Source organism: Cetorhinus maximus, chromosome 1, assembly GCF_964194155.1.
Source record: "Cetorhinus maximus chromosome 1, sCetMax3.hap1.1, whole genome shotgun sequence".
NCBI lineage: Eukaryota > Metazoa > Chordata > Chondrichthyes > Lamniformes > Cetorhinidae > Cetorhinus > Cetorhinus maximus.
Window position 1 is genome coordinate 14,730,160 of NC_135879.1, and position 16,915 is coordinate 14,747,074.

Below are 16,915 nucleotides of genomic sequence, written 5' to 3' on the forward strand. Positions count from 1 at the left end.
ACAATGTGTTTACACAATCCCTTATGAGTGATTGGTGCCTCTATATCATTATAAAAACACAACACCCACCAACAGCAATGTGATAATGACTACATGAAGTGCTCAAGTGGCTGGAGTGAGCCCACAACCTTTTCACACAGAGGCAAGTGTGCTATAGCTGAACCATGGAAGTTCTGAACGAGCTAAAACGGAAAGTATTTTGCAGGTGATAAGGTGCTTTTGCAAGCTTAATGCCACAAGCTGAAAGTAGATCACACAGCAGCTAAGTGACAAAGCGAGACTGAATGAGCTTTTATTCCTCCTTACACATCCCACAACACATTTTGCCACAGTGACAGCTGACCTTTATATCTCTGGTGATGAATGATGGGTTAGAAGGCAAGCTCAGTGACTTGTAAAACATGGCCCTGGCGGCAACTTGTACAGTGACAGATGAAGCCTCGTCATACTTGACAGAAGTAAATTTGTCTCAGCTTATAACTCCTTCCTCCATCAGTCAGCATCAGCGACCTTAAACTACAGGCACAGGAGGCTCAAGTCTCCAATTTTACCTTCGACCCTCTTTGAACAGAAAGAGGAATGCCTACGAGTATTCAAGGCCTTCCACAGGATGTCTGCAAGTAATTAAATAAATAAGTAGCACATGCCTTCTCTTAACCCTCTGAATGCTAACGGAGCATCTGTGCCAAGATACAAAACTGCAGGCAAATCTGCTTCAGTTTAACTTCCCAAATGAAATCCTCAGAAACAACAAGGCTCTAAATTAAGGCTCTGCTTCTCAGCTGAAGCAGACCAAAGGCTGAGTTGTGGTGGTGGATTGGCACTTTACCGTTTTTAAAAAAAAAATAAAGCCCCTTTACTATTCTGCAGTGACAATAATTCAATGTCAATGACATTGAGCCGTTTTGACGCTATTGCACAAGCCATTAAAGCTCATTTTGCTGTAAAGTAAAAGGTCAGCGAAGCATCACACTTGTAAAAAGAACCAAATTTTGATACAAGAATGATAGTTTGGGGCTTATAAATCATCAGCAGCTCAAAAGAAACTGGATGGGCTGAGTGTAGGCTTGGGAAGAAACCACAGATGTGTGATGCTCAGTTCCTGACAGCTGCCTAAATAAGATATCCACATTACGTCAGAGTCAGAGTGGATACAGCTGTTGGAATCATGACATGTTATTATAATTAGTGCAAATCCTGCACTGGCTCTTCCACATTGAACTGTACACCAACTTGCAGATGCTTTGCTGGATGAGGTCATTGTATGGCGGCGCTCTCCAGCTGTTTGCAGTGAGCTCTAAAATTTATAATATAACAATCATCAAGATAATGCTGCCCATTACACTGTAATTGTGGGACAAAAATTCAGCTCCACATTTGGAGTTCATCTTGTGACTATGAACTGGTTACTTGCCTGAAGCAACACAATTCTCAGCCTTGCTTTCAAATTCTTTCATGGCCTCACCTCTTCCCTATCTCTCTGCACCTCCAATTCTGGCCTCCAGCAAATCCCTCATTTTCATCACTCCACCACTGATGGCCGCACCTCCAGCTGTCTAGACCCAATTCTCTGGAATTTTCTCCCTATGCCTCCTTGTCTCTCCTCCCTTTTCAGACCCTCCTTAAAACCTGCCTCTTTTGACCAAACTTTTGGTCACCTGTTCTAATAGCCCCTTTCGCGGCTCAGTTAAATTTTATCTGACAACCCTCCTGTGATGCACTTTGGGACATTTTACTCCATTTAAGGAGCTATATAAATGCAAGTTGTTGTTGCTGATCTCAGAGGGCTGTTGGAGAATTAGAATTGGCCTCAATGACCCGGGATAGAAAAGGAAAATAGACCAGGATTCTTGCTCCTAAGAGCAGTCCTGTGATCCCCAACTGAACTGTGTATATAGATTTGGTTGGGGAGCAGGTCTGTGCATTAATATATGTAGCTTGCAGTTCATGTAAATGCGCCACTATGAACTGACTGACTAACAATCTTAAATTGGTTGTCAGTGTAATTATTAGCACACTGAGAATTATTTAGCAAATGTTGTCCAAATCGCGGAATCACATCTCATGTTGAACACTGTGTTCTGAGTTTTGCAAACACAGGTAGGTTGGGTAAGTCCATACCTTGCCTGTTGTAAACAGCGGAAGGGACATCAAGCAGCATGATCCGCCAGTCTTTGGGACGTACGGCTTCCATACCTAGCATCACACTGGCACTGAAATTCATACATTACATTACTTATTTGTGTGATAAGCAGAAGGTCCTGGCTTGCCGGCAGCATCCTGTTAGTGGCGAATACCACTCATGTTGCTACTACATGGTAGCAGCGTGAAACAGCTAGCTTCACCTGTTGCTCAAATTTTTGAGATACCTTGCCCTTCCAGGGTAATCTGAGGTAGACTGGGCACTTAAGGACCAAAAGTGACTGCCTTAGGACCGTTCATGAGTTTGAGTGATACACAGCGCAAAATGTTCTGATCAGGGTAGTCATTATCCTGCAGGATGCTTTAGATGCACCCTATTTCAGCATCAAGCTTGCCTGGTGAGCAAATGGCTCAGGCCCTATTTACGAGGTTGTCGATAAGGCCAATCTAATTGCATATGGACTGTAAGAGTAAAACTGTAAAATGTTTGAGCAGCAGGTGAAGCTAGCAGATTACAGTGCTCACAGTATACAGAGACTAGATATTGGCAATCTCTGGGACATTATAACAACATGGTTACCTGTGCGGCTGTCCCCTTAGGGGAAAAAAATTGGACAGAGCCCAAGAACAGGCATTGGGGTCACGATGTGAGTTTGCCTCGTAACGGTGCTTATGGTGCAGGCAGCAATCAAACCTTTTGCTGCCTGCTCATTTATATAATTGCTGACAGTGCTCAGCTGTTGAGTGGGTGCACATCTGCGCAAGGGTGCAAAATCCTGGGAGGCTGACACAAGTTAAAGCTAGTCTTAGAGGGGAGCTACATTCTGGATGGAGCAGTGGGGCTGAAGCCAGGGATGACAGTATAGTCACACTTAATTCTTCTTCTCTGATGCCACTTCTTCCTCATCCTACAATCACTTCTCGTTTCCCCAATCCCCTCACCCCACTTACCCCCACCAACAGCCACCCCTCACCATAACCTGTGCCTTTATCCTTTCAGATACCTAAGAACTGGCACCTGGCCAGGCAGTGGTGGAAGAGAGGGAGGAACAGTGGTGAAGAACAAACACCATCACTCGATTTCGCATTCGCAGCCAGCAAGCAGCTCAGATGCTGACACCACATGTCATTTTGAGGACAGCAGGAAACACTGAGCACGAGTGGCCTACAGCCAGGGTAGGGGGCAAGGGCGGTGTAAATGCCAGCTCGCTGGAGTGTAATCAGTTGAGTTTGATGGGGCAGGCTACAGAAGGCAGCTGACGGATAGGCACAATGAAATGCCAGAAAGCCTACGTGCAGGGCTTTACACAGAGCTCGGAACACATCCTTTCCAGCAGGGAAGTGGTGGCCAACTCTACTAGTGCATGCACACCCAATCACAATGCAGCGTGTGTTGACCGATGCCTCAGCTTCCATTGCAGCACAAACAGAAGTTCAGGCTCCTCTCAAGCAAGCTCGTCTTACTGCCACGTAAATTCAGACTGCTGTCTTCACGGCTGTGGATATCAGTGTGAAAGGAGCTCGCAGGGTGCCGTAGCTGTCCAGCAATCTGTGCTCCATCAGCTAACTAGGATTGTGAAGGCACAGCCATTTCTTTCTGACCCAGGAAAAAATGGCACTGCCTTCACAATGTACTTGAATTGAGATCCAAGGCTCATGAAGAGAGAGAGAGAGAGAGTGGGAGAGAGAGAGTTATGGCAGCTTTACAATGAGGTTGGGTGTGTATATATACATCTAGTCAGGAGCTGTTCTTGCACTTTCAGGAAATATAACATGTCAAGGCTGCACAAACATATGGAATTCATTTGGCTCAAGTGCACATTTACTCTTCTATTATTTTTCCCTTGAACAGCTAAATGGCCAAAGAACTGTCATCTCTTCCATTAAAGGAGCCACAGTCATCAAGACATTGTTTATATATTCCTGCCTGTCTAACGCAAGCAGAAAGGCACAAAACAACAATGTTCAGTCAGCTTTTTATGGGTAGGCCTCGTTACCTTTAACCGTTGATACTTGGCTGTAACTTTGGACAATCAGATAACTTTACAGTCACAGTCTTCTAGAGACCTTGCTTTTATAAGGCCAACATCATTTTAACATTTTGTTTCTTAACCTTTCTTGTTTGATCTTATGGGATATACAGTAAACAAGGGTCCGGCATGTTTACGACCGAAATGGGGTGGGGAATTGCCTTGGCTGGCGACCGAAAGTTTACAGATTGATTGCTTCAAGATATTAAAAAAAAACTGAAAGAAAAATTCATTTCAATTCAAGTACATTGTGAAGGCAGAGCCATTTTCTCCTGACTTCTATCAGAAAAAAATGGCTGTGCCTTCACAATCCTAGTTGGCTGATGGAGCACAGATTGCTGGACAGCTACGGCACCCTGCGAGCTCCTTTCACACTGATATCCACAGCCATGAAGACAGCAGTCTGAATTTAGGTGGCAGTAAGACGAGCTTGCTTGCGAGCAGTCTGAACTTCTGCTTGTGCTGCAATGGAAGCTGAGGCATCGGTCAACACACACTGCATTGTGATTGGGCCTGCATGCAGTAATAGAGTTGGCCACCACTTCCCTGCTGGAAAGGATGTGTTCCAAGCTCTGTGCAAAGCCCTGCACGTAGGCTTTCTGGCATTTCATTGTGCATATCCATCAGCTGCCTTCTGTAGCCTGCCCCATCAAAGTGCTACTTCCACTAAATAAATGTATATTTTAGATTTTGCTGAGTGATTAGAAATTACATTTTAAAATTCCCCCAAAAAGGGGACGCCATCACAATGGGGCAGTGACACTGTCACACAGCAGCACACAGCAGGGCATGGGTACAGTGAGCAGCACAGTTTAGTTCCTGACCTGAGTCAGGTCAAACGAGAGACATCGATCAAAAGTTAGCAATAATTACTGCATGAGGCAGAGGCACTCCAGGGAACTCTCTGGTGTCTCCTGTTGGTCAGTGAGAGGGTGCAGACAGAGTGCTTCACCCCTCAATGCATCAGCACTCTGTCAGGCTAGATGAATGAAAGAATGTGGGAAAAAGGGAGGGAAAAGATATGCCAAGACAGTATGGGGGGAGAAAAGTGTTGAAGTCATTCCAATCATTGACAGGGCTCCATGGCAAACAACACTCTACAGTCCTGCCCTGACTCTCTTAGCAACAGAGAGAGAGAGAGAGAGAGAGAGAGAAAGCAAGGAAAGGCTAATGAGGCATAATGTAACTCCAACTTTTGCCACAGTCCGAATCTAGTTTGCTCCCTACAGTGGTAAGGGATTGCTTTAGGACATGCAGCAGGCTGCAGGAGATCAGCAACTTCACCCCATCTCCATCAACTCCTCTCTATCAGAGCCATGTTAGGGGGACAAAACGGGACAAGGGGGCCTGAAGGAATAAGGGGGTATCAGAGGCTTTGGGTGAGATACCAGCTGATGTGCAAAAAATCCCTGAGTGGTAGGTCATGATGAATTGGATGCCTACTGTTGGTGAGACTACATGAATCAATTCTCCTTCTAGTTTTATATCAAGACTGGCAGGGAAATGTGTGGGATCCAGGCTAGCCCAACTTCTGAGGTGAGAGAGAAGGCACCATATTGAATGGAATGTCAGAGACAGTTAGTGTTGAGAAAAAGGGTAAGAACACAAACTCAGAACTGGCAAGGTTTTTAACCTCGTATTATATTTTCAGAGGCAAAAGGGTCATACCTTAATGACACCGTCTCTATTCACAGTAAGCCCATTCTGCTGCTTAACTCAGCCAGCTGCTAAATTAGCTACGCCACATATTGATCGAGTATTGACAAGCACTTGAGGTTTGAGAAGAAAGATCAGCTTCTTTAGTATCTTGTTAAACCGACCAGAATTAACCATGCAATGGCTGTTTGTTAATGGTGCCAGGCACTGAGCCAGACTAACATGCCCAGAGCTTTAACTTAATGATATACAGAGGTTTGACCTGTGGAGTCTTTTTTTAAAAAAATTCTTTCATGGAATATGGGCATCACTGGCAAGGTCAGCATTTGTTGCCATCCCTAATTGTCCCTTGAAATTGGTTGTTTGCTCCACCATTTCAGAGGGAAGTTAAGAGTCAACCACATTGCTGTGGGTCTGGGGTCACATGTAGGCCAGAGACTTGAACACAAAATCTATGCTGACGTTCCAGTGATCTAATAGAGGGAGTTCTCCCCAACCTCTGTGTCAATATTTATTCCTCAGCCAACATCACGAATATAAATCATCTGGTCATTATCACATTGCTGTTTGTGGGGTACCCAGTTGCATGCAAATTACCATATACACAATATTATAAGCTTTGCTCCTCTACGTAAATAGCTTGCAAATAACAAGAGAAATGTGAGCTGGACTGAGGTAAGGGCTCTAAGCAAATTCTTCATGTATAAACAGGGAGCACAGACAAACAGAGCAACTTCCCACTGTGTAAGGCCTCACTAGAAAAAGAGTCAAAGTGGGACTGAAGCAAACTGAAGATTCAGAACTCACTATCGCTCATCTGTCAGTTGGTAACGGGATGAGCAGATAGAAACAGGTTAAGTGAAAATTGAGGATTCATGGCAGCAAATAGTTCGGGAGCAGTGAGGGCATAATTTCTGAAATCTGGACACAATTTCCCCCTTTTCTTAAATGTTTTCCACTAACAAGTACCAAAGCAGTAGTGCATGGCGCATTCAACACTGACTTCACATCCAAACTCAAACTTTTCACCTTTACATAATAAGTATCTCAACTAGTTCAGACCAGAGACACCACAACCTCTCCACTAGCACAAGGTGAATCGGTCATTATTTTGTTCCAAATGCCCCAAGAACGTGTGTGGAAACTCAAAAGGTACACTTGCATCATACCAACAGTTTGCAGCTTCGTCCTCCCAGCTTTGCTGCACGAACCCTCTCCTCCTGGGAGGAGCCTGGAAGAATTTTGCACATAATCGAAAATTTATGGGCACATCAAGACTATACCCAACATGATGCAACTTCTCAATCGCAGTGCCACAGGGCATATCTCCCATTTTACAGGCCATTACAGCAGCTATTGGCCCTCTTTGGAGAGTCTCTCTGCCTTCAAAAGAAGAGCACTGTTAAAATATGCCTTTAAGGGATAGCAGCATGCCATCACTAGAAGGGAAGTGTGTCATGTGATCCAGCATCGGTTTCACTTTGGCCTGTGGGCCGAACACAGCACACACAGCTCTGCTGCTGATGTCTTCAAGCTGCCTGCCTTTGTATAACTGTTCCCATGTGCCTGGTCTAAATAAATGAATGCACAACACGTTTATTCAATCCCTTATGAGTGATTGGTGCCTCTGTATCATTATAAAAACACGACGTGCACATTATTAAAAGGGGTAGACAAAACAGTCTAGAGCTCCTAATTGCAGCTGCGGTTTTGTTAGTCTCACTCTTATCTCAGAGGCAGGAGGTTTTGGTCCATTCCACAGACTTGAGCACAAAATCTAGGCTGACACCCCCATGCAGTACTGAGTGCTAAACTGTCAGAGGATTCTGTAATGAAATGCTAAACCAAGGCCCTCCATCAGGAGGACATCAAGGATCCCAAGGAAGTATTTTGAGAAACAGCAAGGGAGTCCTCCATTTATCCCTCACCCAACATCACTAAAACAGATTTCCTTGTCGTTATCTCATTGCTGTTTGCGTGACCTTGCCATTCGCAAATTGGTTGCCAAGTTTTCCACAATTACAACACTTCAAAAGAACTTTATTGACTAAATATGTATTATAACATCATGAAAGATGATATATAAATGCAAGTTTTTACTTTTTTTCTTTAATTCTATTAAACATAAGAGAGAAAATGATAAATAATCTACATGTTCTGGAAACGTTCCAAATGAATATCCACAGATCACAAATTGTAGCAGATTGGTACAGTCCTACAAAACACCCATGTGTGGATTACCAGCCCCCTGGCAGGGAAGTTGCTCTCCCTTGTGTGGAGGTGACATGCTGGGCTTTCTCTCATTTCCCTTCCAGCCATTATCCAGAAGACTGCTTGCTTACAGTAAAGCTAGAAACCCACTTGGGAACCATCTGTCGTCTCCTCAGCCTGCAGTCCCCTTTGGAACGAGACCCTTCACATTACACATGGCACATCCTGGCATAACTGGCATAGCCCATCCAGTAAGCGACTGAGCGAGGGGGGGGTAGGGAGTTATCCTATCATCACGCAGAGCACAAAATTCTCAGCACAACCGGCTGATCACAGCTTATCTGCAGAAGCTAATGTTACTCAGCTCAGAGGAAAGCTAAACCACCCTCTAGCACAATCCATCCTGAAGGAATTATATATTTTCTTATAAAGTATTTACAGACTTTATTTACTGCTTGGCTCCGTTTACAAACTTCATTTTTCACTTAGTGGAGGAAACATAAAATAAATTATAATTCCAGTGTTTGCAAACCGGGAAAAGCTTCATTGTATACTAAAGATAAACTTAAAATTTTATTCTACGTATCAGTGAGATTTTGGATATGTTGTATAAAATGATGTTAACTGCTTCTAAACTCACAGCAGAAAGAAAATAACTAAAATGAGTAAATCTTAGCCTTTATCAATGGATGTGAGATGATTTATTGAGTGCTTATTGCTAGTAAATATTGTGAAGTGCAATAAAATGTTCAGGCAACACCATGAGGGCAAAAATACTGCTCCAAAATGATAGGACCAAAAATCTCAGAACGCTGACCATGGAAAGTACTGGAAGCTGTCCCAGTCTTTGCAGCCACAGCTAAACAAGCTAACACACGACAGGGTCAAGGGAACAAGTAGAGCAACCAGGAAGCAGTCCATTTACATTGCAGAACTGCAGCTACTTGAAGTAGTTCTACAATGTTGTCTCTTCATGCTCTGAAATCTGTCCCATTGTGGGCAGAATTCGAAGCACTTAAAGGCAACCAAGAAGCAACTGGCTGTGGGCAAGATTGGCTCAGTTGGACACAAGGTACAGGAGGAGGCCATCCAGCCCCTCCAGCCTGCTCAGCTATTCAATTAGATCAATGCCATTTAGCCGCCTTTGATCCATACCCCTGGATATTCTCACCAACAAAAATCTATGGGCCTCTGTCTTAAATACTTCAATTGATCCCCAACATCCACAGCCTTTTAATTGAGAGTTCCAGATTCCGCTTCTCTTAGGCCGGGTTTATCAGGCCCCTTTGTGGCGGGACCCGCTGTGAGGTACGCAGTGGGCCAGCCAAAAGTCCATTGACTCCCGGCAGGACCGGATGATCCCAGCTGGAAAATCCCACCTTTTGTGCAGAAAAAGTGCTTTCTGATTTCATTCCTTACTGGTCTTTAGATTGCGACCCCCATTCTTCTGGACACAACCACCAAGGGAAATAGTTTCCCTTTATCTATCCTACCCAAATCCTATACAATTAGATCTCCCCTCTAGTTTCCAGACCCTAGGGATTGCAAATCACATCCATGCAACTTGTGCTCATAATGTAAATTGGTTGCGTTTCCTGCCAACGTCGTGCATGCTCCATGATCGCACAGTCTGAGCATGTTGCTCCATGACATCATTTGGAGTGACCAAATAGGCAATGGCCAGGACCAAAGATGGTGGCTCTCAAATCATCATGGCTGGACAGCAGCATCCTTTTAACATGCACTCGGAGCAGAATTATGAAACTGTATGAATCTGTATTCACCCAAAACCAATTTGTAAAAATCAAATTCAGGCTACGATGGACATTTTGTGCAGCGCACTCCTCCCACTTGAAGACAATCACAGAGCAGACTGGGTGGATCTCCGCCTCAGACATCCTCCACCCACTTTAGCACTTCCTCTACGGGGAAAAAGCACTGGAACTGCAAATGGAATTGTGTCCATCGCCAGGTGGATCAGAAGCCTCTCCTCCCCTCCTGCTCCATCCCGATCACCCCGAAACTGCAGGGAGGAAGTGCCTGGACAGACTGCCCTCCATGGGGCACAGAAACTGGGTGAACAGCTTCAAGGTCCAAATAAGATCCAACCATGCACAGACAAGTATTGGTGGTCATCTTGCATTGGCAAGAGACCACAGTGTTTAACATTTTAAGGTCCCTTTAAGATGTTTCAAATCACAATCCTGACATTGCGTTCCTGGTTGAAGAGCGCCCTCAATGTTGGGCTCTGGATACTTTACAGGCTGTGCTGCTGTCTCTCATCATTTATGTTCCCCAAATACAAAACACCTCCAGAAGTGCCTTGTTTTGTGCAGTGTGACCAATGTCTCTTCATTTATATATAAGAGTCCATGGTGAACATGCATCACACTTACCCCAAAACAAGACAGAACTTGTGCAGAACATTTAAGTTGGTGAGCATTGCAGGTGGGTAAAACAATCAAAAGGGACAAGAGACTTGTAACCATGTTTGATCTGTGCTTCAATGCCAGTAAGGTTGATCCCACTTTAGAAGAAAAAGTTTAATACCTACTGTGGAATTCTGCTTTAAGTCAGGTCTAACTCATTGAATAAAGTCTTCAGCTTTGATGTAATAGCCTCAGGCATGGTATCGTAGCGTTTATGCTACTTGACTAGTAATCTAGATACCTAGGTTAATAATCCAGGAGGACAGGAGCTCAAATCCTAGTTTGAGAAGTATCAGCTAACCATGTAGCTGCTGGCTTGTTGCAAAACCATAACTGGTTCACCAATGTCCTGTAGGGATGGAAAGCTGCTGTACGTGCATTACCAGGTCTGGCCTAAAGTGACTCCAGTCCCACAGCAACATGGTTGACTCTTAATTGCCCTCTCAAGTGAACCAGCGAGCCACTTAATTTACCAAACCACTGCAAAGAATCATGGATTGCAGCTCACTGCCACCTTCTCAGGGCAACTAAGGAAGAGCAATCATTTCTGTCCTTGCCTGTGACACTCACATCTAGAGGATAAAAAAAATAACGCATCAACAGTCTGGACTGATTTTGCTCCCTTTTCTATCTGCCAAGTTATTTTTGCTGAACTGAAGTGAATCCAGAAGGAAACAGAAGGTTCGAAAGTGTTTTGTAAACAGACTATGGCACTGGCAAAGGTGTCAGGAAGCAGATGGATTCCAGCAAGACCCCTTTGGCTCATGACACCATGGATGCATCTGTTCTGTTGTTCAGCTACTGAAACAGTGTGTGTCTGGACAGAGCGTGGGTTTTCATAACAATCCATTTCCTTTCATTACCATCCATTATCCATCCACCAATCACCAGATTCTGAAAGCTCAACCCCACAACTTGCTGTGATGGGATTTAAACTCACAGCCTGCAGGTCACTAGTCCAGTGCTGCAACCATTAGGCAACCATAATCTCCAATGACAGTCGATTATTCTTTCCTTTGAAGTTGTGGTTGAAAATGCTTCCTTTACTTGAGATATCAGCCAGATTTTGCGGTTTTAATGATGGCAAAACTGTCAGGTTCACCGTCGTTTCAACTGTGAAACTGACAGCAACTTCTGGCATCTACAGGTGGAAATTCAAAAGTTGCTGTCCGTGATTTTCCATAGGGAGATCTTAAACATCGCTTGATTTGGTATGTGCTTCCACTTTTACACTGTTAGCTTCTGTAGAAAGCCCTGAAAAAGCTCCACTTTGTTGAATATGGTGTTAACTGGGTTTTTAATGGTGTATTAAGTCATAATTACTGAACAACCTCTCTGGCCCTGAAAACAAATTTCATATTTGTGGAATGTCAACATTCTCCCATTATATTTTAAAAAGCCACAGGTTTTTAAAATATATTTTTTCAAAGTTTGCGACGTTTCAGTTTCTGCCTTAATCCAATGTGTATGCCTCAACCTTTAAGAATATGTCAATATGATTAGCTGCATGTGCCTGATGACACCTCTGTCGCTGGCCATCGAATTGAAATTATTGTCGGGAAAGGTGAAATCCACATCACCGAGTTCACCTAGATCTTTGTGGGCAGCTTTCTTTGAGGTTAGCAGCAAGTGCCATCACTTTGCGACTGACTGCAAAATCTGGGCCATTGTCTTGAGATCAGTGTTCCCACTCTCTCCTGTAGGGAGGTCCCATATCGTGGATTTCACCATTACCAGTATCTAGTCAGATGATAGTGTGAACCAGTGCAAGTCCCCAGTACACAAAGTAGATACTAGAATTTTGTACACACTGCTCCAGTCTTTCCAAAAGTGCACTGATTCCTGCTTGAGTGAGACGGACCAAGTGTAAATCACCAAAATGCTATACTTATAATTGTTAAGTGAATAAGCAGAGAAACCATAAATCTCATTGCACTTGGACTTCAATCAGTGTTATTCTTCAGAAAAAAAGGCAATAATTAAAAATGTGACACTGTATCCAGTGGAATGCCAACAGAAAGGTCCGCATTTATATACCACCTTTCCCAACTACAGGCCACACCAAAGAGCTGCACAGTCAACTAGCAGGTTAGGTATCATTTTTCTGTTCAAGAATTCCACTTATCCTGACTGATTCAATCTTAAGGAGGCCATGCTCACTCTGTGCCTTTCCCTCTCAAACGTAACTTCTCAAAACTGCCTTTGGCTAATTGCTCCTTTTGTCCTTTGGCATCCCAGCTGAACAGGAAGCCCACAGTTTGAATTCTGACCAGCTCTCAATTCTCCCTACCAATGGGTTAGTATAGTAGTTAATTGAATCCCCTGGCTGCGGTTGACTGGGAAGTATCTCCTGTTGTCCTTAACTGAATCAGACCATGCTGACACAACAGGAGGTTCCAAGTGAAGCCTCAGTCGGCGATACTTCTGTGTACCTCTTCATGTTCATTCACCCCTGCCTGGACCCATTTTCCTCCCTTCAGGAGAGAGCCAGACAATGGAAAATGCAGAATAAGAGCGGAATACTGTCAGAACAAGAGGATAGCCTTTATTATAATATCTTTCAGGATTGAACGGAGTCCCAAAGTGATGTAAGTAATTTTAAACGTGTAGTCACTATTGTAGTCAGCAGCCAATTTGTGCACAGCAAGGTGCCATAAGGAACAAATTTTGGTTGAGGGATAAATATTGGCCAGAAACCAGGGTGAACCTCCTTGCTCATCACAAAGTAGTGCTGTGGGATCGTTTACATCCACCAATGGGAATGTGACTGTAGCGCAGAACCAGTAGTGCCAGTGAGGGACCTTAAAATAGCACAACAGCCCGAAGCTTAAAAAGAAGGCTTGCGATTAAATGCTTTGGAAAGTAAGTCTCTGAGGCTCACTGATGGGGAGGAGGCTGCTACAAGGCTCTCTTTCCTCTATTTGGGTAACTCTGGACAGGGTTGTAGTGTTTGGCTATTAGAGCAGCTGGTAGAGTGACTTTAAGGGTTTGCCCTTCAATCTGCAGCTAGTTTCTGCATCAAAATGAAATCAGGAGCAGAGACGAACATCTGCACACATTAGAATTTTACCCCCTCTGCAAATTATTTCTGGTGAAGCAGTTAATGTCCTGGCCGTTGACACTTTCACAGAGTCCTTAAGTTGGTGGGCGACCGTGTTGACATGGTGCAGGCATGAATGATTAGCCAATGAGCTTACAATAGTATTAACCTTTCCTCATTAGTCATGCATTGTAGAGTTGAGGGGGTGAGCAAACCACTTATTTGAATAAATTTCTACCTGAAACAGCTTTCAAATGAATGAAAATAAACCTAATAATTTACCTGAAATTGTGCATAAACTGTCGAAATTTATCGGCTCTTTTTGCCAGAGGCACTATGATGTTAATCAGCATGTTGGATGTGTCCACCTTTGCTTTCTTCACCTTTATGATGGGGCCAAAAGGACGAAATAAAACTAGGCGTTTGAACTCATGGGCCTGGTCCCCTTTGAACGTCAGCTCGTACAAAGTGCCTTTATCCTTCTCTGTGCGATAAATACCTGTAGAAGTGACAACAAATTGAAAGCAGCGTGATAGCAATGAGACTTGACATAGAAAAATGCACAGCAGCACTGTATAAACAATCCATTGGACTTTCAACTATGATCATCACAAGCAGTGTGATGAGTGCCAGTCTCTACCACAATTTCCATTGGTCCAGCAAAAGCGGGTATAACCGTAAAGTTGAAGCTAGGCTGTTCACTGTTAATGTCACATAGCAATTCTTCACGCTCATGGAAATCCAGAACATTCCTCTCCCCCCAAAAACTGGTGAGCCTACAGGTCAATTGAAAATTTTAATACTGAGATTGATAGATTTTTGTTAGACAAGGCTATTAAGTATTATGAAACCGAGGCGGGCAGATTGCATTGTGTTTGAACTAAAGATGAACTTCCAACCATTTATCCGTTTCACCACCAAGACTGCCTACTTCGACCTCTGCAGCCTTGCAGGCATCACCCTGCCTCAATTCATCTGCTGCTGAAACCCTCATCTATGCCTTTGTTACTTCTGCACTTGATTATTCCAATGCTCTGCTGATTGATCTCTCATCTTCCACTCTACATAAATCTGTGCTCATCCAAAGATCTGACACCCATATCTTAACTTGCACCATTCATCACTAAGGTTGCTGACCTACACTGGCTCCAAGTCCTGCGAAGCCTTGCTCTTTCCTATCTCTGCAAACTCCCCCAAACCCACAAGACTTCAATCTCTGAGCTTCTCCAGCTCTGGCATTCTGTGTAATCCCGATTTTAATTGTCCCATCATTGGTGGCCGTGCTTTCAGCTGCCTTGGCCCTAACTGCTGGAACTCCCTCCATAAACATCTTTGCCATTAACTCCTCCTTAAAGACGCTTCTTAAATCCCATCTGTTTGACCAAATTTTTGGGCATCTGTTCTGATATCTCCTTCAGTCACACAGTATCAAAAATGATTTTTATTGATACTAAAAGTGATGTGAGGGAAATTTTTTTTCACCTGGAGGGTGGTTGGAGTCTGGAACAAACTTCCTGAAAGGGTGGTGGGAGCAGGTTCAACCAAAGTATTCAAAGTATTCAAAGATTGCTATCTTGAAAAGAAAGAATGTGCAAGATTATGGGGATAAGGCAGGGGAGTGGGACTAGGTAGAATGCTCTTTCAGAGAGTCAGTGCAGACTCGATGGACCGAATGGCCTCCTTCTGCACTGTAAAGATTCTGTGATTCTGTGATAACACTCTTGGTAAATACTTTGGGACATTTTTCTTTGTTAAAGTTGCTATATCAGTGCAAGATGTTGTTGTTAATTGTTGTTGTAGATGGAGTTAAGATACAGATCAGCCATGATCTAATTGAATGACAGGACAGATGCGAGGGGCTGAATGGCCAACACCTGCTCTTACATTACACAGCACGGCACTACTCAACATACAGAGTCACAAACACGCTCCCCCACGCCCCCTCATACATTACTTTAAAGCAAGAAAAAGCAGTAAATTAGAATTGATTAAAAAAATCACCGTTCTACTCGATATCGTTCTGCACGACAGACGCATTAGCCCCTCTGAACCTACATGGCAAGTTTGCCGCAAACTTGATAAATGTTTGACAAGGCATCTGGATGGAAAGACTAATTTTCGTAGCTGTTTCCCTTTGGTCACAGGTAATGGACGTGACAGGTCCTAATCATGAATTGAACCACAACAGAACTCAATCAAATTCAAGGGCAAACGGTGAAACCAGAAGGAGAAATTTCCCAACAGAATTTTTTTTATATTGTAGAAGTCAGGAGTCTGCAACAGTTCGGAAAGGAATCTGCAATTTCCAAAGGCCAGTCAGACGTGTTTGAAAACAGGAATATCTGCTTCTATCTAAATATTGGAAAGCATCAAGAAAGCGCAGCCGATTAGTCATGGGCAAAGCAAAGTTACAGTATGAAGCAACATAAATCGACAACTGAGGGTAAACTCACTGATCCCATGGTCTAAGCAGTGAGCTGTGTTTGAGGGGAGCACAGATTATTGGACGTGAGTGTTGTGGCTTTACGACTCAATATTTGCTTTCTGCAGCAAGGGACTGGAGAACCTACACGCATTTTGACCCTTCAGGAATTGCATCCCCTCCCATGTCTATTTGTTGTTGTCATCCATTCATAGACAACAGCCTCTTACAAACCAGAATGATGGATATAAAATGACAGTGCATACATACACACCAGGCGAGTACACAACATCTGTACCATACACATTTATCCGAACTGGGTCATGTTCGTTTTCATTTGTCAAAAGTTCATTCTCATGATGTGGGCATCATTGTCAAGGCAGGACATGGACTGTCCCCAGGTTCTCTGATGGGGTGGTGATGGCCCTTTTTTGTGAACTGCTGCAGACAGCAGTTTAATACAACTGAGTGACTTGCTTGTGAGGGCAGTTTAAGAGTCTACATTGTTGTGGGACTAGAGTCACACATAAACCCTGGCTGCATGGTATGGGCGGCAGGTTTCCTCCTCTAAAGGACATAGTTTGAAAATTGCAAGTTTGCAGTTGGCTTTGGATGTGCTATCAATTAACTCCAAATGGCCATTCAGTTTATTATTCATCTCTAACCTGGAGCATTTCAACTAACCACTGAAATGTAAAGAGGCATGAAATGTGCAAACCATGGTAGTTTAAAATAATGGGAGGAAGTCTTCCCACTTCTGGTCAGGGGCAATGGAATACCGTTGGGAACTTGACTTTCTGTGTGGCACTGATGGTATAATCAGGTTAGCACCAAACAAGGAGTATAATGTGGGCAAATGTGAAATGATTCATTTTGACAAGAAGAATAAAAAAAAGCTTATTATCTAAATGGTGAGAGATTCAGAGGGATCTGGGTGTCCAAGTGCATGAATCACAGAAGGTTAGTATGCAGGTACAGCAAGTAA

General features: G+C 43.6%; 1 protein-coding gene across 1 annotated transcript in view; it reads right to left on the reverse strand.

Annotated features, from left to right (window-relative positions):
- csgalnact1a (chondroitin sulfate N-acetylgalactosaminyltransferase 1a) overlaps positions 1 to 16,915 on the reverse strand; it is a 162,285-nt gene that overhangs the window by 41,372 nt on the left and 103,998 nt on the right. Inside the window, exon 3 of the mRNA XM_078534922.1 lies at positions 13,791 to 14,007. Coding sequence (XP_078391048.1) covers positions 13,791 to 14,007 — 217 coding nt within the window. The remainder of the gene's footprint in view (positions 1 to 13,790; positions 14,008 to 16,915) is intronic.